This window comes from Triturus cristatus, chromosome 10 (assembly GCF_964204655.1).
Source record: "Triturus cristatus chromosome 10, aTriCri1.1, whole genome shotgun sequence".
Lineage (NCBI taxonomy): Eukaryota > Metazoa > Chordata > Amphibia > Caudata > Salamandridae > Triturus > Triturus cristatus.
In genome coordinates this window covers 1192847491-1192871026 of record NC_140593.1, presented here as the reverse complement: position 1 = coordinate 1192871026, position 23536 = coordinate 1192847491, and the positions used below count along the sequence as shown (strand labels likewise).

The 23536-nt window shown below is 44.0% G+C and overlaps 1 protein-coding gene across 1 annotated transcript in view; it reads right to left on the bottom strand.

Annotated features, from left to right (window-relative positions):
* The window catches only part of NDUFB11 (NADH:ubiquinone oxidoreductase subunit B11), a 314411-nt gene extending 301026 nt beyond the window's left edge, over nucleotides 1–13385 (bottom strand). The window contains exon 1 of the mRNA XM_085630294.1: nucleotides 13148–13385. Within this exon, the coding sequence (XP_085486420.1) occupies nucleotides 13148–13333 (186 nt within the window). The 5' untranslated portion in view covers nucleotides 13334–13385. The remainder of the gene's footprint in view (nucleotides 1–13147) is intronic.
* Between the last annotated feature and the right edge of the window lie 10151 nt (nucleotides 13386–23536).

Sequence of the window (23536 nt, the reverse complement as noted above, 5' to 3'; positions counted from 1 at the left end):
ATTGCACATAAAACAGTTTTGTTCTATGCTACAGAGCTTTGTTTTGACTTGTGTTTTTTTTGGTCTCATGAATGCTGACCTTCAAGAGGGATCTTAGAAAACCACTTTGCATGAACACCAGAAAAGTGGAACGAGGGGCCATAAAGGAAAAACGGACTCCTAAGTAATTTGCACAAAGAATCTGTATTTTTTCGAGCAACAATGTCCGGTCATTCCCAGTATGAATTTTCTGTTCTCTTGCTTACTTGCAAAGTATTCTGCTGTGACAGTGGTTCTAGTTTACCCTATACTAGACAACTAATATACAAATAAAGTAAATAAAGCCCTGCTCTTAGGAACCCGAAGACGAGAGTACAACAGTAGCTCTTTTAAGTGAACAGATAATCACAGAGTTTATTAACCCACGACGCAGACTACACCACTAATGAAAACAAATGCTGATTAAATAAAAGCAACAGCCTTTGACACTTCTTGAGGATGGCATATGAACACCACACCAATCACGCCTCGAGTCCCGACCACACCTGCTTGAAGAGATTATTTGTGGTGCCCTATTAGTCAGTCTGAAATTGGGCAGGCTGTATGTTAAACAAATGGTCAAAAAAACGTTGCAAAGGGAATGGCTCAATGGTTCAGAAGATTGATTTAAAGCATAGGGTAGATAAGAGAACACGTCCTGAGCACTTGTGGGACCAGTGTGCATCTCCAAACTCATCAAGGAGTTGTAAACAAACTCAAAGTATGGAAATTACCACCTGAATAGAACCCCTGCCAAGACAGTTTCCTTATAGTCTGAAGGTACTCAAGAAGCAGAGATCAAACTCTTACAGTCACCCACTATCTCAATATGTCGCCCAAGCAGTCCAAAGGCATACACAAGAAGCGGCAAGCTATGGAACCTGAGCAGTGCCTTAGAAGAACTCACCCTTGCAACTTCAGGCCAAGGGAAAACTAGAATAAAACACCAAATAGAGAAGGGAGTGGCCTGAAAAAGAGTAAGCTGTTATGGTGATGGGGTGTAGAGTAGCAGCCATAATAGTAAAGTGATTTCTCAGTTGAAGCTACGCTTGGATCTGTTACCAGTGAAATTTGAGGAACACAGGCATGCTAGAGTCCATCAGGTATACAAAGCTTACCAGGAGGCACAATGAGTCAAAACCTCCAGCATTTGGTGTACATAAATCTGATTCCTGCATAACCAGACAAATACAACCATCAGATCCTTTGCAAGCAGCCCTGTGCACAACTAGAGGCTGAAGACAAAGAACTCATAAAATCTTTGCATTATGGCCGGGTCTGACATCAAATAATTGATGTTGGCTAAGTGGCCAGTCTTTGTATACAGAACGTGCTTTTCCAATATAAACTTACTTTACTTCAGTTTGAAGGCACCCAAATGAGCCAGGCAATGTGTAAAAGTGGCTTTAAACTGTACTATTAGTACAAGGTATAAATAGAGTTTGCTTCAAATTTGATGACATGTTGGGCTACAGGCTCTTTAAAAAAATCATGAAAAAGAGGAGGATGACAGAGTAGGAGTCTCACACGAGGCTGAAGGAAGAAAAAGAGGTATTAAACTAGGAACAGTGCTCCAAACTTGCCAACCCTAATCGTAAGCTTAAAGCACACATTCTCGGTGAAGGGTTCCTGTGCTATCCAAAACACGTATGCAAATATTCTGCAATTTTGGAGGCTTGTTGCCGGCAAATGTATATCAATCAACCTTCAGAGGCCATTTACACTTTTGATACCGTGTGCTAAATATATACAACTGCTAGTCAAAATGAATGGCCTTAATTACTAGCCATACTCTCGTTATTATTTCTCAAAGCCCTTACTGGTGATTGGAACATTGCACTGAAACGTTAACCAAGAAGTCAATGTGGTTCTTAGATAAGGATCTGAACAGCAAAGAAAGTTTGGTAACCTTTCTAAACATTCTTTTTTGCAAAAATAGTAATACCAACAAGCAAGGTGCTTCTGTTAAGAGACCCAGAAGATAGGAAATGATTGAATCTACCTTTTTCTGTGCAGGTGTGTGAATTCCAACAGAGCCCCGCCCCGCCCTCCCCCCCACAAAAAAAGCAGCACTTATTTCTAGACACTAACGAAAACCACTCTTCCATTAGCTTCCCATAAGACTCTTGATTGTCTTTGGATGTCAAATCAGGAGTACCTTTACCTTAACGGCCTCCTGACCAGTTCTCCAACAATAGACTCCTGACAAAACCGTGGCATGTAAAGATGCTTTAGTTGAGCTCTCAGAAGAAAACATTATCTAAAAGCTATATCCCGCCATGAAAGTCTCGGATGTATTCACTGCATGTACTTTTTATTAGCATCATGACAATTCAATATTTAGTGCACCCTAGGTCCAAAGGTTGACTTAGCAATCCTGCAGTGCACTCAAAGCACTTACTTAAGCATACTGTTAATTTCAATGACTCGAAATAGAACAGCAAAAATGGACGGCAAGGTGCCCATTACCCAACCAAGATTCTTGTCATGAGGTGCACAACACACAGACAATGATACAGGGACTCAGGGAGGTGGCAAGAAGAAAAGGACTATGATAGGAATGGAATATTGGAGAAAATGGCTTAGATGCAGAATGCATAAAACGGAATTCTAAAATAATTTTAAAAGGGATAATAAATAAAAAGGCTTTTTGGACGGTGTAAAATGACAGCATCTGGTCTACATATATACCCAAACAAATAAGAGTGTATATGACTCCCCTTTGTTCTTATGCCATCAACACACTCCAGTATCACTTATCTCCACCAGGACCAGCTGAAACTGTCTGTAAAAATTTGCCACTTAACACACTCAAAACTCAGGTCTTTTTCTGGCTGATACTGGGTAGTTTCTTTTTAAGAGACCACCACAGGCTACTTCATGCAGCTCTCTTACCGTGAATAGCTCCTTGTGATTGAAAAGCACGCTGATTTCAAACAACGTACTTTCCTTACTGGTTACAGATTCGGAAGTCCAGTAGCCTCTTCTCTTACTGGACTGCTGATATAACATACCTGTCAGGAACTGGTGGGGTGTAATTTTCTTCTAATATGACTGGTCTGTGTCTGATTGTATTCCTTCCACCTCTGATACGTTTGCGTCATTGTCAAAGTTATGGTAGCCGACAGCCCAAGAGTTTTTCATTAGTTACTTTATTCTTCGAGTTCAGTTACAGGAGTAATAACTATGAATTCGACATAACACCCAAACAGGAACTGCTGATCTCTTCAGCTGAGTCCTAACACCGAGACACTTCAACTGTGTGCAGTGGAATTCTCTCAGGCATGGACCATTATATGCACACTACAGCGCGACAGAAACACCCTCACTCAACTCATAGCGCAATTGCACAATACTTCAGACAATTACTCTGTATACACTGTATATACACGTTACGATGTGTCTAATGTATGCCATGTTAACGCCATGTCATGACACCATGTTAATTACCATAGGTACATGACCTATAGTTGGTACATTTCCGGACCACCCCCACAGTACATGGTTTGTTCCAAGTCCCTGAAGGGGACATTAGAATGTTGGTGACAGGGAGCATTGATGGAGAGAGGAGTGAGAAATAAAGGACTGAAACTCACCTTCGTGTTAGTTCTACTTCGTATCACTGGCGACGATCTGCGTAAGGGGGCAGATGTACCTTACTCCTCCCCTTCTGCCTTACTCCATCAGCTGTTCCTGTGGTGTCGCGTCTTGCCAATGATGCTGTCTTGCTTTTCAATGAACTTTCAGACGGACTTTCTGAGGGTTTATCTGCACACGATTCGTATTGGCGGGGGCGTGTGAAGAAGTCTCATGCTCTGAAGATCGTGTTCCACTGTGGGGGTATTGCGACTGGTATCCGGAGTACCGTCATCAGCCTGTCAGGAGTACCCTGTTGCAGGGGATACCCTATTGTGTGGCGCCAATTGTCTCGTCAGACCGTGGGACTATCCGGGTTCCCCTTTCCTGGCAGTGAATTTCGTGGCGATTTCTCGTCAGGACCGAGGCTATCCGGGTTCCTGTTTCCTGTCAGGGAATTTGGTGCGCAGAAGCAGCCTGGTAACACTTCCTCCGTCAAGCGCCGTTGCCAAGTTACCTCATGAAGCTTTCCACACGGGACGCCGCCGACGCTTGCCAGTTTGAGTCCGTGAGTCTGCCCTGGGTCCTAACGCCGGTAAGGTGGTTCAGTTTTTCGGAGGCACGCACTTCAGTGTGTGCCTAATTAAATCTTCGGTGACACGCACACCACAGTACACATCAAGGCTTTCACCGGTTGCGTGTTGAAGTACTGCCAGCTGAGGAACGCCGCCGAGTCTTTCTGCCCTGGGTGCCGGTAAGGTGAACGTCGATTTCGGAGACACGCACTCCTGAGCATGTCTAAGTGATTTAGCGGTGATACACACACCATTTGTGAGGAAAGGTAGCGCCTTCACGTCCAGGACCATTCATTTCCCGCACTTTTCTGTGGCATCTCCATTGCGTGTCAAGACACTTGTTCGGTGACACGCACACCAATACCGGCTATATCTTTATCTCACTTTGCCGTCACAGTGTTTCTGACACTTGCAGATGACATTAGGACTATCTAAAAGAGAGGCTCATATAATTAAAAAAAAAACATTGTGACTTTAGAGATCTGGCACTTGTCTCTGCTGATGGTCATATTTCATGTGAGTGGGTCTTTATTTGAGATTTAAACTGCCTATGTTTCATTGGGGTTAAACATCTTCATACCAGTCCCGTTAGGCAAGCAGAAAGGGGATACAATAAGGGAGATAATCCAAAAGACAAGGCTAAGAATATGTACAGTATGGTTCTTGCACGTATAGTGAAATGTGGAAAATTATCAAATTGCCAATGAGTATACGATGTGAATGTTAATTATTTGAAAGCGTTATCCCACTATTCTGTTGACATTCACCGTTCGGTTTGTATCTGCGTGTTTCGGTGACGCGCACACCAGTATAAATCATAAGGCAAGCAGATACAGTTTTCCATTAACTGATCAGAACTGTCTACAACTTGCCGCTTAGCACGCATTAGTTCTGTGCTCTTTCTATCAACGTTAGCGATTAAAGGATGCCGCACTGACCCGGTCACCCTCAGCTAGGCAATATTTACAACCTGTAAGCTTGTTGGGGGCTGTTAATCACATTTCTGGGGCACCAGTGCTTCATGTATCATGTGGGTTTCTTGTACAATGATTAGGCTTGCACATTTATAATCTTCCAGTTACATTGGGGTACTGGTTACGCATCGTGGCAACTCACCTATAGCTCATCTAACCTTAGTATTGCACGTCACTAGTGTCACGTCAGTGTTTTACATAGTTCTTTTCCCTCCTTTCCACAATGGCGGCTGCCAGCATGTTACAACCAACGCCATTCTTGAATGAAATGGGGGAACCAACCATTCCATGGGAAGATTGGGAGAAAGTATTTGAATCTTATCTAGTGGCAATAGGAGGGGAAAGTTCAGTGCTTTCAGGAAACAGCACATATTACTATACAACTTGGGTTCAAGTGGGAGGAAGATTTTTGAGTCACTACCGGAGCCTGAGGTAGAGGAAGAAGATGCGTATGAAACAACGTTGTCTTAATTGAGAAGTCACTTCGGGGACAAAATTAATATAATCTTGGAAAGACACAAATTCTTCAGTCGGGTGCAGGGCGAGCAAGAAAATGTATCCACTTACATTGCAGTCCTTAGGGGTTTGAGCAGACTTTGTGCTTTCAATGATCTCAATGACTCACTAATCAGAGATCAATTGGTACGCTGTACAAACAGCAAAGAAATACAAAGGAAGTTATTGGAGAAACAACCAGATCTTCTGGAAGCAGTTAAAATTGCAAAATCGATTGAACACACGGCAGTCTGTATGAAAGAAAGAAATTTGACGGAGAATAACGAGAGAATATCAGAAATAGCCAATCTGGAGGAGGAAGCCGAAGTATACAAGATCAAAAATGAACCACTAAAGAGAAATGACAAGTGGCGTAGCCAGACGATGGACGCGGAGAGTGGAAAATTGAAATGCGATCGTTGTGGTAGCAGCAATCACTTGGCAAATGATCTCAACTGTCAAGCCAGACATGATTGGTGCAGGAAATGCAACAAGGGGCATCTTGCCAGGGTTTGTGGATGCTTTCCAAAGAAAATGGGGGCGAGCCAAGTCACCTCAACACCGACGCAGGTCAAGAAAATTGTGTTACAGGTCAAAGAGGAATCTGGTCAAGTGCAGCAGGGGTACCCTGTATGTGAGGTGTCTGTCGATGGGAAGTGCGTTAAAATGTTTGCCGATTCATGCTCGCCATTCACCCTAGTGAACTTCGCGGATTTCCAAGCCGTGTTAGAAAAAGGGCAAGACAAGCTGGACGAAGCGGATATTGCTCCTAGCGGCTATAATAGGGATCCTATACCTATGAAAGGAATGTTTAAAGCGCTGATTTCATTTAAAGGGCGTCGTACTGTAGGAAAGGTTTATGTAGTGGAGAATGGGTCAAATCTACTGGGATGGCAACATCAAAGAGAACTAGGTATCAAATTAGACCCTAACAATCCGGAACAGGTGTTGGTAGTAAATCCTCCAGGTCAGAGTGGAAACGTTCCAAGTGAGTTTCCAGAGGTGTTTTCAGAGACCTTAGGATTGCTCAAGGACTTTCAGCACAAAATTCAGTTGAAACATAACGCTACACCGGTGTTCACAAGACTAGACCAATTCCACATCTTATGTGGGAACAACTGCGAAAGGAGTTGGACAGGTTAGAGAAACTTAACATCATCCAACCTGTGGCTTGCTCTGAATGGGTCGCCCCGATTGTCATTGCCAAGAAGGGTCAAGGTCAGGACATTCGTATGTGCATTGATCTACGGGATCTAAATAACAACATATTGGTGGAGAGGCATCCCTTACCCCGCATCCATGAGATGTTGAGCACCATGGGGGAGGCTAGATGCTTTAGTGTTCTGGATCTCTCCATGGCATACCACCAAGTGGAGTTACATCCAGACTCAAAAAAGCTCACGGCCTTCACCACACCCATGGGCACCTTCATGTTCTGTCGTATGCCATTTGGTTTGGCCTCAGCGGCAGGGGTCTTTCAAAAGATTATGCAACATATTTTAAAAGGGGTGCCGAAAACGCTTTGTTTCCAAGACGATGTCCTAGTGTACGGGGCCAGCGTGGAAGAGCATGACAATATTTTAAGACATGTTCTGTCCAGGTTCAGAGATGCAGGACTTACACTGAAGAGAGAGAAATGTCAGTTTGGCGTGGAGTCGGTGGAATACTTGGGACATTGTATTTCCAAGGATGGTTTCAAACCTAAACATTGCCTGGTGGAGACGGAAAGAGACGCGCCTGTGCCCACAAACAAAGATGAACTTAAATCATTTTTAGGATTGGCCGAATACATGGCAAAATATGAAGACCACTTTGCGGACCTGACTGCCAACCTGAGGGACCTCACAACAAACAACACGCAATTCCAATGGGCAGAGGAACACGAAACTTCATTTCAGAGAGTGAAGGAAGGCATACTATCAGCTCCATTTCTGTGTAATTTTGAACACAACCGCAGAACCTTTCTTACTACGGACGCTAGTGGGAAAGGATTAGGAGCAACGCTCTCACAAGTTATAGAAGGCAAGGAGAGAATCATCGCGTTTGCTTCAAGATGTCTTACCAAAGCTGAAAAGAACTATTCGGTGGTGGAAAGGGAAGCATTGGCTTGTTTTTGGGGAGTGAGACACTTCAATTTTTTTCTGTGGGGCATTCAATTTGGTTTACGCACTGATCATAAGCCCCTGATTTTCATGTTCAACCCGAAGAATAACTCTTGTAATACTTCCCGCATAGCTAGGTGGCTGCTGGGTTTAGAGTTGCAGTGGTCCTGGTGGATTTCCACTCCCACTGGACGGTGGTCAGAATGGTCCATCAAATAACGACCATGTCCGTAATTCAGTTTCTGAAGGACACGTTTGCACAAGAGGGCATACCGTCCTCAATGGTAACGGATAATGGGGTCCAATTCACGTCCCATGCCATGACAGACTTCTTGAGTAAACTTAACATAGCACACTTAAGAACAGCACTATACTGTCCCAGGGCAAATGGGTTAGTAGAAAGAATGAACCGCATGGTTAAAGGGTGCATACAATTGGCGGTGGCAAACAGGATACCCACTGAACAAGCGTTACAGGAAATGTTGTGGGCTTATCACACCACTCCTAATTCGGTTACAGGAGTTTCTCCTTTTTCAGCGCTGAGAGGGAGGAAACCGGGTACCAAATTCTTCCCGTATTGGTTAGGAGGGGGGTCCCAGGTCACAAGGGACAAGCACGCTTTCAGGGACAAAACTGATGCACATCAAAGCAGATACAAAGCTCAATATGACACCAAACACGGGACCAAAGCTCCACAGTGGAAAGTGGGAGACTGGGTATGTGTTAGGGTGCCGAGGAGGAGCGAGGGTGAAACCAAGTTTTCAGGACCAATGCGCATCAAGGGCGTAAGAAACAACACAGCCATATTAGATAATGACCAAATGTGGAGCATGGACAGGTTAGTGAAACCGCAAAGCACACACAACCAACCTAATGACCAAGCAGAGGTGCCACATAACATTGACATTGAGGGGTTACCTGTCACACGAAGAACATGCAGAGCTCCAGGGTGGCACAAAGACTTTATTAAGTACAAGTAGAGTATGTAACCAGTTATGTATTGTTTAATGTTGTTCATTTACATTAAGGGGGAAGATGTGTTACGATGTGTCTAATGTATGCCATGTTAACGCCATGTTATGACACCGTGTTAATTACCATAGGTACATGACCTATAGTTGGTACATTCCCGGACCACCCCCACAGTACATGGTTTGTTCCAAGTCCCTGAAGGGGACATTAGAATGTTGGTGACAGGGAGCATTGATGGAGAGAGGAGTGAGAAATTAAAGGACTGAAACTCACCTTCGTGTTAGTTCTACTTCGTATCACACCCTCACTCAACTCATAGCGCAATTGCACAATACTTCAGACAATTACTCAGTATACACTGTATGTACACGTCAGAAACGAGACAAGCAACCATCGTGTTCAGTAAAAGAAAAAACACAGGAACTACAGGAAACAATATTCTAATCTAACTTAAATACAACACAGGCCAGGTGACGCAGAGTAGAATAAAAAAAAACAAATTGCAGGTGTGTATGTTACAAAAAAGGATGGCCCCTAGTTACAGTAGTATATTTAACAGACATGGCATCTTAAAGTGGGTATATGACAGAAGAGGTAAGCCCTGAAGCAGTGTATATTATACTGTTGTAACTTATGTTTCCCTGCTGCTCAGCTAGAATGACTGTGGTGTGGAATGTTGGATGTCTGTGAATGTCAGTTGGGTATGGGCTGAGCAGCAGGACAGCTGCTCCTGGTGGGGTTTCTCTTGATTACTTAACAACTTGAATAAAGATCTTAACCAATCTACTTAAGAAGATCGGACTATCTTTTCATTTGGATTACAACATTTTGGCGATGTTTTGAAGAAGAATCCACGTGTGCCACCTATTGGAACTTAATGAAGAAACGAAACTTGACAAGAGAACTTGTTATGAGAAATCCATGGATGAAAGAGAACTGAAACCTGACAGGTACATGAAATAATAACGAAAGAAATCACAAGGTAAAAGATTTTTTTTTGAAGGAAATTATAAATATGTATGTACTGCTGTCTGGCACCCAAACCCCACCAGTGATCCTGCCAACGGTCGCCCTTTAACCCAAGCGTGCCAGATAAGAGTTTAGTACATGTTTAACGGGGGCAAAGATCGGGCCTCAGTACTAAGTAATGAAGATTCAGGTTTCAGTGTGATGAATTCTGATGTATGACGATTGGGGGCTAAGATCGGGCCTCAGTGATATTTATTGAAGATTCACATTTCAGTGTGGTGAACCTTTTAGTGTGCTGTTCGGGGGCAAAGATCGAGCTCCGGCGTATGTTTTAAATATATTACTCGGGGGCAATGACCGGGCCCCGGTGAGAAGCTGCTAAGCTTTTATTTGACTGTGAATACGAGCTCCGTGGCTGTTTGGTGTCAAGTGAGGGCAGTGATTATTTGAGGCTTCTGAGCTTCACGCATCTTTGAACAGTGCTTGAATTTTTTTTTTGGGCAGCGAACGTTTTCAAAGAGAGAGATGTGCACATGACTACGGAATGTCTATGGTATTCATTAGGTTTTGACTGTAGTCTTCAACGTGTGCGTTCACAGTAACAGATTAACTGCCATAGTTTAAATGAAAAAAGAATCCTGCACGAGAGGGACAATACGTGCCAGCTTACCTCCTCATGGAGACTGTCGGCGTCACCATGACACCATCCATTGTGTGACGAGTCCTCGCTCCAACCTGCCTGCGTCAGTGCTCTTGTGTGGCGATTTTGGATGCATGTCTTTGCCGAGAACCACCCGGTTCTACGTGGATATGCGTGCCTTCGTGTTATGTAAATAACTCAGGCGCACACAGTTTATAGGTCTAGGTGTTGACAACAATGTCAATTGGGAGTGTCAGAATAATAGTAATCTTGCTGCGCTGAGATCGACTGTTTGCCAAAGGAAAAAAAAAAATGTGAGGTATTTTATCGGTTTTAATCTTCTTGCCTTGCTGATGCGGGATATGTTGTTTGGTAACAGCTGACTGTGTATACTACGGTGGAAATATTGACGGCATGTCTGTTAACTCTGAGTGTAAAAAAAACAAAAAAAGATTGAGAGGAAAAGATCCTGCCTTTGCTGACGTTTGATCCATGATGGGGACGGTAATTAAAAACAAGTGCGTGATGGGGGGCATTGAGCCCAGAGCCGGGATAATGATACTAGGATATAGAATCCATCAGCCTCCAGATTGAACCTGGAACCGGGATAGTAATCCCAGAAGTTGGCGATTTAGCCACAATTAGAAGGGGTCAGAGGGTCCCAGAATTTTGAACCACGACAGAGAGCCAAGTCCCATAATTGGAATTGGGAAGGGACACAAGTCCCACAATATGAACCACTGTGAATATGGTGTATGAAGTGGCGGTTAAGTGTCCAGTCACTCATTGGTTTGTGTCGTGTATGAGATGGCTGTGTTATATGAAGTCACTCATTATTACAAGTTTGTTGTTGATTGATTGTTTGTGAATAAGTCATCCATTGACTTAGTGAATGAATTTGAACCACGACGGAGAGCCATGTCCCATAATAGGAATGGGGAAGGGACATTTGTCCCTGAATTTTGAAACACTGTTGATGTTGTGTATGTGGTGGTGGTTAATGGTTGGGCCACTCATCGGTTTGAGTCGTGCATGAGATGGCTGTGTTTTGTTAAGTCACTCATTATTACAAGTTTGTTGTTGATTGATAGTATGTGAATAAGTCATCCATTGACTTAGTGAATGAATTTGAACCACGACGGAGAGCCATGTCCCATAATAGGAATGGGGATGGGACATGTTGTGTATGTGGCGGTGGTTAATGGTTGGGCCACTCATCGGTTTGAGTCGTGCATGAGATGGGTGTGTTTTGTTAAGTCACTCATAATTAGGTATGGTTTGTTGTATTATGTGTGGGAATGTAACACCTATTGTATTGGTGTTTAGGTTTTTGGGTAAGTGTGAGTGGTAGATTTATTGGATGTGTGTGTTGTAGTGTTATGAGGGTGATTGTTTTCTGATCTACGGTGCGCACGTTGTGTCCTGATTTATGTAATGTTTTAGGGTTTGTTCCCCGTATGTTGCTCGTCGTACCGGTCTGGCCAACTGGTGTGATCTATGGCATGTGGGTTTTGGTGTATGATGTAGGATGGTGGTTTAATTCAGGAAGCGTTGTGATACTTTGGTCAGAATGTGATGTGGTGTGTAATCTTTGGTATAGTTTGTGTGTAAGTTGAGATGTAGTAAGGTGTGAAAGAATGTTCTTTTAATTATTCCCTGTGTGTGAGATGAGATGTAGTATGTTGTGGTATGACGTTTCTTTCATGTTAGTTTGATGAGACGTGGTATGGTGTGACAGGGTATGATGTGAGTTGTTTATATTGTATTGTGTTATTTTCTTATTATTGGTGCATTGTATTTATTTTCGTGACTATATGTTATTTGCCATATTGTCATTGTTTTATTGTTTCATCTAATTTATTTTACAATGCACTTGTTCCCCATAAAGAAGGGAGATATGTTGTAACTTATGTTTCCCTGCTGCTAAGCTAGAATGACTATGGTGTGGAATGTTGGATGGATGGAATGTTGGATGTCTGTGAATGTCAGTTGGGTATGGGCTGAGCAGCAGGACAGCTGCTCCTGGTGGGGTTTCTCTTGATTTCTTAACAACTTGAATAAAGATCATAACCAATCTACTTAAGAAGATCGGACCATCCTTTCATTGATTACAACAGATACAAAACAACTAGAAGTGGGCGTATTACAGAGAAAACAATCATGAGACCTCTCTCAAATGCAGGTACATTTGAGCAGATGTGAACACTGGAGTAGCGCCGTAGAACCATTGCGGTTGCGTACATCCCAGAACAGGGGGTGGTCAGGACAATATATTACACATAACTGGAGGGCATGTGTTACAGAGAATTTGATCTTTTGTCATTGTACATTACATCTGACGGCTGTTGCACTTTCATTACAGATAAGGACCATACAAGGACACTTATTAGATACCTGAAGTTGAGCGTATTTGTTATAGTAAGGTCATGAAGCCCTTGCATGGGTGCAAATTAAAAGAGCATGTGACATTTGAAGTAAGCTATATTGCATTGGGACCTGCGGAAAATATTACTGGACTACTTGAAATCATTAAGGGCACAAGTCACCATTTTCATGCATTCTTTATAAAAAAAAAATTGTTAACATGGTTGGCGGAAGTGAACCAGGACTACAATTTCAAGAACACATTCGGTTGTGAAGGAAAATATTCATAAAAGTGCACTGCGACCTTGGTGGCTTGAGATAGTCTAGCAACCTTACTGTAGAAAATAATGTGACAATCCATTGTACGTCACACATGTAATATATAAACGTCACGTGACATGCATCTGATAACGTCATACTTTGACCCACGCAGTGTATGATATCACATAACCACTCTCTCACCTTCTCGTATACGTTGACATCTTCGTCGTCCTCCTCCAGCGCTCCCTTGGCGACCGGGGGATGGTGTGTGGTGGACGAGGCCGCAGAGTACCAGCGGGTGGCGGCGGGAGCGAGAGGGGGGCGGACTCCCACCCCGCGGGAGCTCACGAGCCGAAGCGCTCTCAGGCAGCCCAGGCGCAGCGCCATGACCGTCAGTGGCAGCACAGGTCACCTCCAAGCCGGAACCGGAAGTATAGAGCCCGGCACACTTCCAAAGCGAGGCTTGACACGCACGTGGCTTTCAGCCCAGTGCTTTAAGGGATGATGGTACCCATGCGTTTAAGCCCTTTGGAAATGTACGAGGCCGAGCTTCGAAGCACGTTATTAGAAAGAGAGAGGAAAAGTGATGAACGATGTAACAGACTCAGAAAAACCAAACCGAAATAAAGACTACTGAAGAGGAAAACGCAAGGGGCAGAATATAAGACAAGACAACTAAAGAAACTGAGGATAAACGGAAACCGTTGACAACACGAAACTGATTAGCACTTCTAAGCGGGTGTTTGGGGCGGCAAGATTCCTAGCTGCATTCATCAACAACGTTGTGTTGCTGGTGATTTTCGTTGAGCATGTGCACTGGCCAACTTTTCATAATCACTTTGCTGGACGTTTTTTTAAGCTGTCCAGTTCCATGTGTGAGTAGCTTATCCAGTATTTTACTTTGCATCCTGGGGCTTATAGTCACAATTTATAATGGAGTCAACTAGCTACAAAACCAAGGATGGAAAAAAAACTATTGGGAAACTTAAGACCTCTGCACATGGCATGTCACACAAGTAAACAGAAGGGTCAGTTTGTCACTAGCCCCCTCTTTTTCGGAACCCTGTGCTTTAACTGCGAAGGAAAACGTAAGCATCTTTTCATGGTGTGTAGTGCTGTAGATTTACATGTTCTGCATACTCCTTCCGTCTAGTGTTGGGATCAGACATTGCAAGAGGTTTTTTTTCGAAGAAGTTTTAAGTCACGGGGTGTTGAGTGACTCCCTTAGCAGGCAATGCACATGGGCACCAATTCCATTGCGATTGTTTTTCGCACAGTGGATGAGTGTAAGTATGGAATAAGTGTTGAATATCTGTGGCCAACACTGACTCCCGGGGAGGTGGATGGTCATAGGTGGATCTTCAGCACTACACGCAACAAACAGATGCTTACAGGGTAAATAACATTTTCTCTTTGTAGCATGTGTTGCTGCAGATGCACATGCTCTGCATGGACTATAAACCATTTCCATACCAAAGTGGTGGTCAGTCAGTGAAGGATGCAGATGTCTGAAACAAGATTAATAAAACTGTCTGTCCAACTTTTGCCTACTGGGTGGCTAAAATGTCAACACACTAGTGTTGTGTGAAGGTATTTGGAGTTGAACATGTATCTGCTTTGCACATATCAGCTATGGGACTATTTCTCTCAATCCATTCTCGTGCCCTTCTTACAGGTAGGGTGCACCCTAGGAGGGATAGACAGTGGTCTTTTGGCTTTGTGGTAGCAGGTTTGGATACATTTAGCAGTCCGCCTAGCTATGCCAGCTTTAGATATTGCTTTACCCATATGAAGTTCAGCAAAAACGACAAATAGCTCTTTGTGTTTGATTAAAAGCTTTAGTTCTGTCAACGTGGTATATTAGAGCTCATTTAACATCTAATGTAGCAAGAGCTCTTTCCGCTACGGAGTGTGGGTACTAGTGTCTGACAGGATGGGTGCTCCATTGTTTGGCTATGGTGGAAGGGAGGTATGATTTTGAAGAGGAACGTAGGGATAGTTCTAAGAACAACCTTCTCCTTAGCGCCTAAATAAGAGGCTCTTGTAAAGTGAAAACCTGCAGCTCACTGATGCACCTCAAAGATCTAATAGCTACAAGGAAATCCATTTCTGAGAGGAATTGTAGAGAATGGTTCGAAAGGAGGTCCCATTACTCCTGTAAGTACTACTGAGAGTAGCAGGTGGAACTCAGCGTGTAATAACTCTTTTTAGGCCTTCCATAAAATCTTTGACAGGAATTCAAAATAGTGAAGAATGCTCCCTATGCTGCAGGTAAGCGGCAAACAGCAGTTAAGTGTAAAACCTAACGTTTGAAGATGAAGTAGGTAGCAGACACTATCCTAGACCATGGGTGTGATGGGTCCAAGTGCTTTAGAATACAGTAGTTGACAAACGTTTTCCATTTTGCTGCACAGCAAGCATGTGTAGTATGTGTGCAAGGTTCTTTGACTAGATCCATGCATTCATGTGGTAGACTGAGAAATCCAAACGTTAAGACCACTGGTGCTAAATTGCTAGGTTGAGCTGCCTGGGATCTGGGTGTCTGATCATGTCTTGGTTCTGTACGAGAAGGACCACCTGTTCGGGAACTTCTCATGGGAATGCCCATGCTGAATGATTGCAAGAACCCTCTGGTCTGAAGTGATTCCCTCCCAGCGTGGAAGGACATGTCATAACCTGTCCCAGACAGGCGTTGTGTGATCGGGGGTAGGTGGTGCAAGCCAATGTTTGAAAGTAGAGGCTCCTTTATCAGAGGTGCCTCTACCCATAGCCTTAGTGAATTTGTTACCCATGTATATCCTGCACCCATCCCCCTACTGCCTTCATTGTAGTAAGATTGCTGCTAGGTTTAGTATGACTGTGCTTGATCGGGGGAAGTGGTTTTGTTCCTGCCCTGTACTGCTGCTTATGAAAGGAAATCCCCTTGGCTGGTGTCTGCAGTGCACCCATAGACTTTGCAATATCTGTGCTTTTTTTGTTAGCTTGCCAGAATCTCATCAATCTGGGATCCAAAAAGCTGCTCTCCATCAAATGGCAGGTTGATGTGATGCTGCTGAACTTCTGGCTTAAAGCCTGAGATACGAAGCCAAAAGAGCCGACAGAGTATGATGGAGGTGTTTATTCACCTAGCAGCTGTGTCAGTAGCGTCAAGGGCACAGCTAATAGTCAATTTAGACATGTTTTTACTGTCTTCCACTCTTTCCTCTACCCTTTTCCTGAATTGGTCGGAGAGCTGTTGGATGAGCTCTTACATCTTCTCCTGCAGAGCCCTTTCATACCTTGAGAGACCAAAAGAATTGGTGATATGCCAGGGAGTTGCTGCCCAACTACTACTCTCTTGCCTGCTGCATCAATGGGCTTAGCCTCTGCCAGATGATGGGGCACTACCTGAGGATTGGGTAGAGGCCTGTTTATGGGCTGTGTGTACCACTAAAGAGTCGGGAAACATGACCCCCTGGTGTACATGAGGTTAGATGGCAAAGGCTTACACCTTTTTTCTATCTGGGTGTAACTACCCTAGCCATGACAAGCTCCACAAAAGTGTCAGGGGCCGACTTACGCATTCCTATTAGCTTAGGGAGAAATTGCATAGACCGCTACAAGTGTGTCTGTAAGGAAATCCTGCTCCTCAGGTATGACGTGAATATCTCATTTGTGATTGGCAGCCTCTTATTGGATTACCACATGATATGTTGTAATATCATCGGGGAGCAGGGCGAAGCCCTTCCTGGAAAGAGTTCTGGGTCTGGACCTCCTGGTGGATTGATTTCATAATGTTTCCATCGTTCGTCTCTAGGTTGAGGATGGAATGGGTCCTCAATCTTCTGGAAGAATGTAGGGGCTGCCCTTATCTGAAGAAGGATGTCAAGACCCCTCAAGGGAGTATTGTGCGGATGACGGGGTGGTAGACGAGGGAGAGGTGGAGTGAAATCATGTAAGTAGCCATGTCTTTGAGGCTTTTCCTCTTCAAAGACAAGCCTCCTTTTTCTTGGTAAAGGCTTGGCATCCTTAGGAGGGGATGCCTTGGTGGAGGTTATCACTGCGCAAGTGTGTATAAAGATGCACTTTTGCCTCTTGTGTAGCAACGCCTAGAGCTCCTCGAAAATTGTTCTCAGAGTCGTTGAACCTGGCTGTGGAATGGGGTCGTGACTCCAGCTTCTCCACTGAAGGCGGTGCAGGAGTTGATGGTGCCAAGGCTTTTCCATGCCAGAAGAGCTCTTCAGACTCGAAGGCTTATTGGGGTCAACACCGTTTGGTGGATTGTCTCAGCTGCAGTGCTTTCCCTGGGTGCCGACCGGAGTCTGAAGGAAGCAGAGGATCTGACGGCCTCAACCGTACCTAGAAGTCTGGGTGTGGTCTTTGTTCAGGGACCGGTATTGGCTGAAGTTTGACCGTGTTCCTTTTACCTTCTCTTCCACCTCCTCTTCGTCAGCAATGGAGCCAAAGCTGTCTGAGCTGGGTTGATGAGGCAAGATGCCTAAAGACTCAATGTCTTCATCCCCCAAGCACTGAGAGGCTGGTCTGGTTCCAGAAGATGTCCGGGGCTTCTTCAGTTGACTGTCTTTGCATCCTGATAATGGTTCAGCTCCTGTCTCTCTGATAATGAGGGGCCTTTTTACACCGGAAGGCAAGAACGAAGGCCCACTCGGCATTGTTATGGCCTGGAGATAAGCTAAGATTGCAGATGCTATGCTGATCAGCCCAAGGAGATTTAGTGTGGCATTGAGGGTATTTGAAAAAGGGTGTTCAATTCATCACCTTCCACGCACTGAAATTCTTAGACATTGAAGACCTAAAACCAGAGGCTCTGGAAGAGCATGGACGCCCGAGGATCAGGGACTGTGCGTTACACAACTTTCTTTGAAGTGCATTGGCGTAAAGCGAAAGCAGGAGAAATCAATGGCTGATATTGAAGAGTGTTTCTCAAAGTCAGGAGTGAAGGGTTGAACCACAAGGGCCTGAAACTGAAAGTGGAACACAGAGTCCAAGTACCTTCAGTAGAAGACCGAACCAGACGACGGAGAATAACAATGGAGTCAGAGCCCATGTACATTGCCTACTAAGGGAGGAGTCAGTCAACTAACTGTGACTCAAAAGACGTCTTCGACCAAAAAAGGACTTGCAAAGTCCAAACCCAACACTAGATAGGAGTATGCAGAACATGTGTATCTACAGCCACACATGCTACAAACATGCATTTACATATCACAAACGTAGGCATAGGGTGCAAATACTTTGGTTCTAGAATGAACTGTCCACAGATTCACAGATTTTTGACTGACACACCAATACCCTGACAAGAAAGTAGCTTCAACAACTATAGGTCAGCTAGATTCAAGGAGGGATGTGGTGAAAAAAGAATCTCCCAATGATTCATATGTTGTATTTAGACTTAGTGACTAGGTTTAGATAGTTGTATAAATTGGGCATGTCACAGGGCATAACTGTAAGTATGTTCTAATGCTGGCAGATTACACAACTAAGTGGGTGGTCACATGATGTGTGAGTGTGATGTGTTTTTTTTATGTAGCTTACTTGTTAAGTGCAACTGTTACTCCAAGGAGTGTCCTGGTGCTACTGCAGAACGAGCGATAAGCGGGGAAAAGGAGGGAAGAGCTTAGGGACTGGAAAATAACCAGGTTTTTAGTCTTTTCCGAGACACAGGTGTAGCCTTGATGCATCCGAGTGTCAATGGAAGTTTGTTCCTGAGAGAAAGGCCCAGGAAGGAGCGAGATCGGTCCCCTGACCTCGCCTTCCTGACCAAAGGAACTTTGGCAAGACAGAGATTTACAAAACTAAGATTTCTCTTGCGGAGTATAGAACTTAATTCTATTTTGCAGTTAGCCCGGGCCAGTTCCGTGGAGGGCTTTCTGGGTAACGAGCGATGTCTTGAAAATGATCCTCTTCCCCACCAGTAGCCAGTGAAGAGTCTGAAGAAGACATAGCACGGGAGTTACGGGGGAGCCTGAACGTTGTTCGAGCCACTGCATTCTGGACCAACTGCAACCTATCAATCAGATATTTGGGCAGGCCTGTTTAGAGTCAGTTCCCATAGTCCAGCTGTGATGTTATCAAGGCTTAACTCACTTGTTGTCTAGCCGTAAAGGATAGGAGATACAGTATGCCCTACTTCGCAGTAAGCAAAGTAGGGCAAAACAAGTACCCACCACTGAATTACCTTGGGTGCGAAATAGCAGTTGTCTATCAAATTTGACCTACGCGGCGCCGAGAATGACAAAATGTTTTGTGACAAGCTCACCTTGACGAATGTGTGACTACAGGGAGCCATCCTCACTCTCCCGCCAGTTCGAACACGAGTATCAAATTGAGTGGGTTGCAAAACCTTTATGACCGGAGCATTTACAAGGCTGTGACAACGCTCTACTTCTTAAGGTAGGAGGTAGGGAGAGTTTCTTAGGGATCTACTCTTTAGTCCTGATGAAAGCCGGGAACAATGCATTATCCGGCAGAAACATGTCGACAGTTTGCAGAGTGGAGGTGTAGTGGGTCCATTATAGACCAGAATACCACCATCCACTGGTTGATTAAAACCTTTTTAATCCACCCTGGGAGTCCACCAATAAAGGGATGTTAGGAGATCCCTGCGTTAGTTTTAATATTGTATTTTTCTGCACTTTTCCCCCGATCCTGTATATATTTTTTTCTCTTGTTGTTTGTTTTGTCTCCCCCTCTCTATTGCTCCACCTCTGTCGTTTGCTTGCGCAGAGGTGTTGTAACAGCCCTATGATGAAGCATGCCACAACATTTCTTTTGTGGGTGAGGGCAGTTTTTACAACGTGTGTCTTGTCATCTCACCTCTTCTAAATAGCAATACACTTCTAATAGCCCCATTTCTCTGTGTGTGTAGTATCAAATTTGAAGCCGAAGCTTTCACTGCCAGATTTTGGGTCAGCTGGTGGCATCTGATAGCCAAAAGTGCTGCCATTATACCTCAGCAGCTAAACCGTAGAAGCGGAGCCCAGCATTATATTTAAGTTGATTCAGGGACAGCCACTTAAACTGTAGGGTAGCATAATGCTTTTACCCTAGCATGTTCATCCACAGACCAGCTAATGTGCCCAGGGGCTGGAGTTCTGGCCAAGAAGAGACCCCTCAGACTCCCCAAGTTGGGTGTCCTGGCTCCAGGCAAAGGGTGGCATTTTTGGAGAAGCTCCAAGTGGCCACATTCAGTCATAGAAAAGGCCTTGCTCCCTTCTGCAGAGCTCTAGCTTGAACATCTTCTGTATCCATTAGCAGGACTGTTCAGCTCTTGTGCAGACATGATTTTCTAGTTTGTCTTCCCAGTACTCTCATCTTTATAGGGTAATGGGATTAGTACATTTATGCATCACTGCGCACCTATTAGGAAATCATCTGTCCCTCCCGATTTCCACCCTCAACCCTTACTCCGAGCAAGGGGCTTGGCAAGAAAGAGGGAGAGAAAACTATGGAGTCTCATTTACTTTTTCTCTGGCACATTACACACTGGATGTGAAACAGACCAACCTGCAAGTGAAGGAAAGCGAACGGAGTTTCTACGTACGCCATGAGTCTTAAACTTCATTTTTACGCATTCCCAATCGTAGTTTGGCTCTGGAATAAAAGGGAAGGGCTCAGCCTATAAGACTCAGGATCCCTTGCCAAACAGCCTCACACACACCACTAACCAACACCCCAATGACCACTAACAATTGTAACAGGTGCATTTGGCTTCAGCATGCTGAAAGATTTTCTCAAGCTTTTCAAGAGATATGGAGTAGGCAAGAGAGCTTCCCCCACACAAAAAGGGGTACAACACAGTTTTGTAAAGTTCTGTAAGGTGATATTAACTGGAAATTACCCCTTTCTGTCGTTTCTTTGAATCCAAGATAAACAAAGGTCACCTGGAAGCCACACTAAACATATAAATCACTGTTAGCTCTGCTATGGTGCACTGGTCTGTGGATGGTGGTTGCCTCTACGTTCATTTTGCTATCACACCCCTCAGACACCCAGAGGGTGTTCCGCATCTTCTACAGAGAACTCGATCCATCATCTTTATTGCCTGAAATATTTAAAAGATTCTTGTACAACTACAAGCATTTTGAAAGACATGACCAAGTTCCTAACAAATCTTAGACATGAGGCAAAAAGAAGACTACCTTCTGTGACTGGCCAGTGGAGGCCATGTTGAGTCCCTCTAGACTTCTTCATAAGGATGGGACATTCGCTATCGGGTGCCCCATGAAGGGCTCCGGTACTATCCCATTATTAACTAGGACTCTGTGATATCAGCGGGTCTATATCGCAATCAAGTCACTACTAATGGGTCATTTTGCTTCAACCATAATGAAGGCGGCCACACTTCTGGCCCCAAGAAGTTCAAGGACATGGAGTTGCAAAAGGTTACTGGTGCCTATTAGATCTCTGGGACTCAACGAGATACTTCACTGAAAACCACTCACTGAAAGTCACTGAAATTAGCAATGTTAAAGGGTATGATGGCTTCAAAAAGACTTAGGACTTGACAGTCCTGAACCTGGACAGGTCAAAGAGAGCAGCGAGAAGAATGAAACAGTGAATCATTTCCCTGCTTTCGGCGGTAGCTGCAGGAGACGCTGCATTTTGCGGTTTCGCTCTAACACATAAATTTAGTGGTTGGAGTAGAAAAATGTGTACGTTTCATGTTAAAACCTGACAACCCCAATTACCATTTGCTCCATTGAGTCACTAAGGTGATGACCATTGAGGGGGAACCAATAACATCTATTATTAAGCGTCCAAAGAGACAGTAATATTCATGGTTTGCACGATTAACGGTCACGTCAAACCAATGCCTTACTAGTTAGAAAGAGAAACGCTTGGTCTCGCTACCCATAGGCTTTTCCTTCAGCAGCATAAACTAGCGCTTTTTGATTCAAACCATCCCAAACCATAATTCATATACTCAATGATGCAAGAGGCTGGTATAGAGATCTATAACGTGGAGAAGAGCTGTGACCATAGCATAGTCTCAGTGAAAAACACCTAAATAAAATCAAGGAATGGATAAAGTCGAGCAGCAGGAATACACCTACACAGTTTTTTTTCCAGCGACACTAAGTGTCCTTGTATTGTAAGGTTTAATGATTTTTAGTATCCTATACCCAGGTCCACTGGAATTATGCGATTGTGCGGCTGCTGCGATTTTCTCATACTTATAGATTTACTGCATTTGTGACCTAATTCATCATCTGCTGCATAATCTGCAGGTTTTAACAAAAAATTAAGTTCCTACCTCAAATGGTTCAAAAGCTACTAAATTTGCGACATGTTGCTGCACAGTGGAAGGCCTTTTAGCAAAGCTGTACCAGTCACCTTTCTGTTGATTATTGCTACATTTGGGTGTTAAAGTGGTACTAATGAGGTGCAACTAATACCCAGACTGTGTTACCAAGTTCAAAAAGGATGAAATAATGAAGTAATAGTATTACAAAATGTGCTGCATTATGCAGCATAATTGGCCTTTTCTTGCCGCATAATTTAGTCAGCCCTGCCACATAATTTTGTCCCTCTCCTGCTGCATAATTCCAGTGGCCCTGCCTATACCAAAATCAAGTCAGATCTAGACCCGCTTGAGGAAAAGTCAGTGTTATATGACCGACAACAGGAACCTGAAGTGTAAAACTTCAGTCATGTTTGTGACTATTTAAAAACAAATTAGGAGTTCAAGATGGCAGCTATGTTTAGAGAAGTAATTGACGGTGGGTATTGGTAAAGGCATTCTGGGAAATGTAGTACAATGGTGCCATAATGTGGGTTAGTTTTATTTGAGATTTTTTCTTCTGAGAGTAATTAATATATAGAATTATAGAAGGGTAACAGATGGTTTTCACCAACTGGTTCAGACGGTCATCAAAGCTCAAGTTGTCAATGTTTCAGTCAGGACCCTGACATTTAGAGTCTGGTACTCCGTGAGAGACATACATAAAAAGATACATGGCTTTTGTGTATTCCATTGTAGTATTTGTATAGTGGTTTGTACATTGAAAAAGCCCGGCTTCCGGGCGGTCTGGCAGGAGGTGACCCCCTTTGTTTTGTCAGATTGGTAGGATGTCGGTTTAGCGATGGCCTATATGGAAAGCAATGCGTCCCACGCGTGGGGTCCGGAGTGATTTTCCTATCACATTGCAGCAATCATGTAGCTTCATTTGCACATACAGCCTGGCAGGGAGGTGTGAGGTACAGTGGGATTTGCAGATAGGCATCATCACCCACTAGTCTCAGCTGGGCATATTTTGGTGTTTATTTTTGGAACATCCTCGTCTTTAATTCCCCTAAGAATTCAAAGAGGTTGCAAATGATTTTTATTCTTGCAGGGAGTAAGTTCCAAAGCTTGGTGGGCTGTAAACTGAAGGAATTACCGCCAACATATGAATGAATGAGTTCCTTGCCTGACCACTTCCAGCAAGGCCTGAGAAAAGCACTGCTTTTGGGCTGAGGAAGAGCTCCAAGGCTAGCAAGCACTGATCTACACCCCCTCCTTCCTCTACATCTTTTGTCCCGAAGTGAAGTAGCGCGCTCCAGCGTTCACACTTACATTTCTCCCCCCAAAAAAATGAAACAACGTAG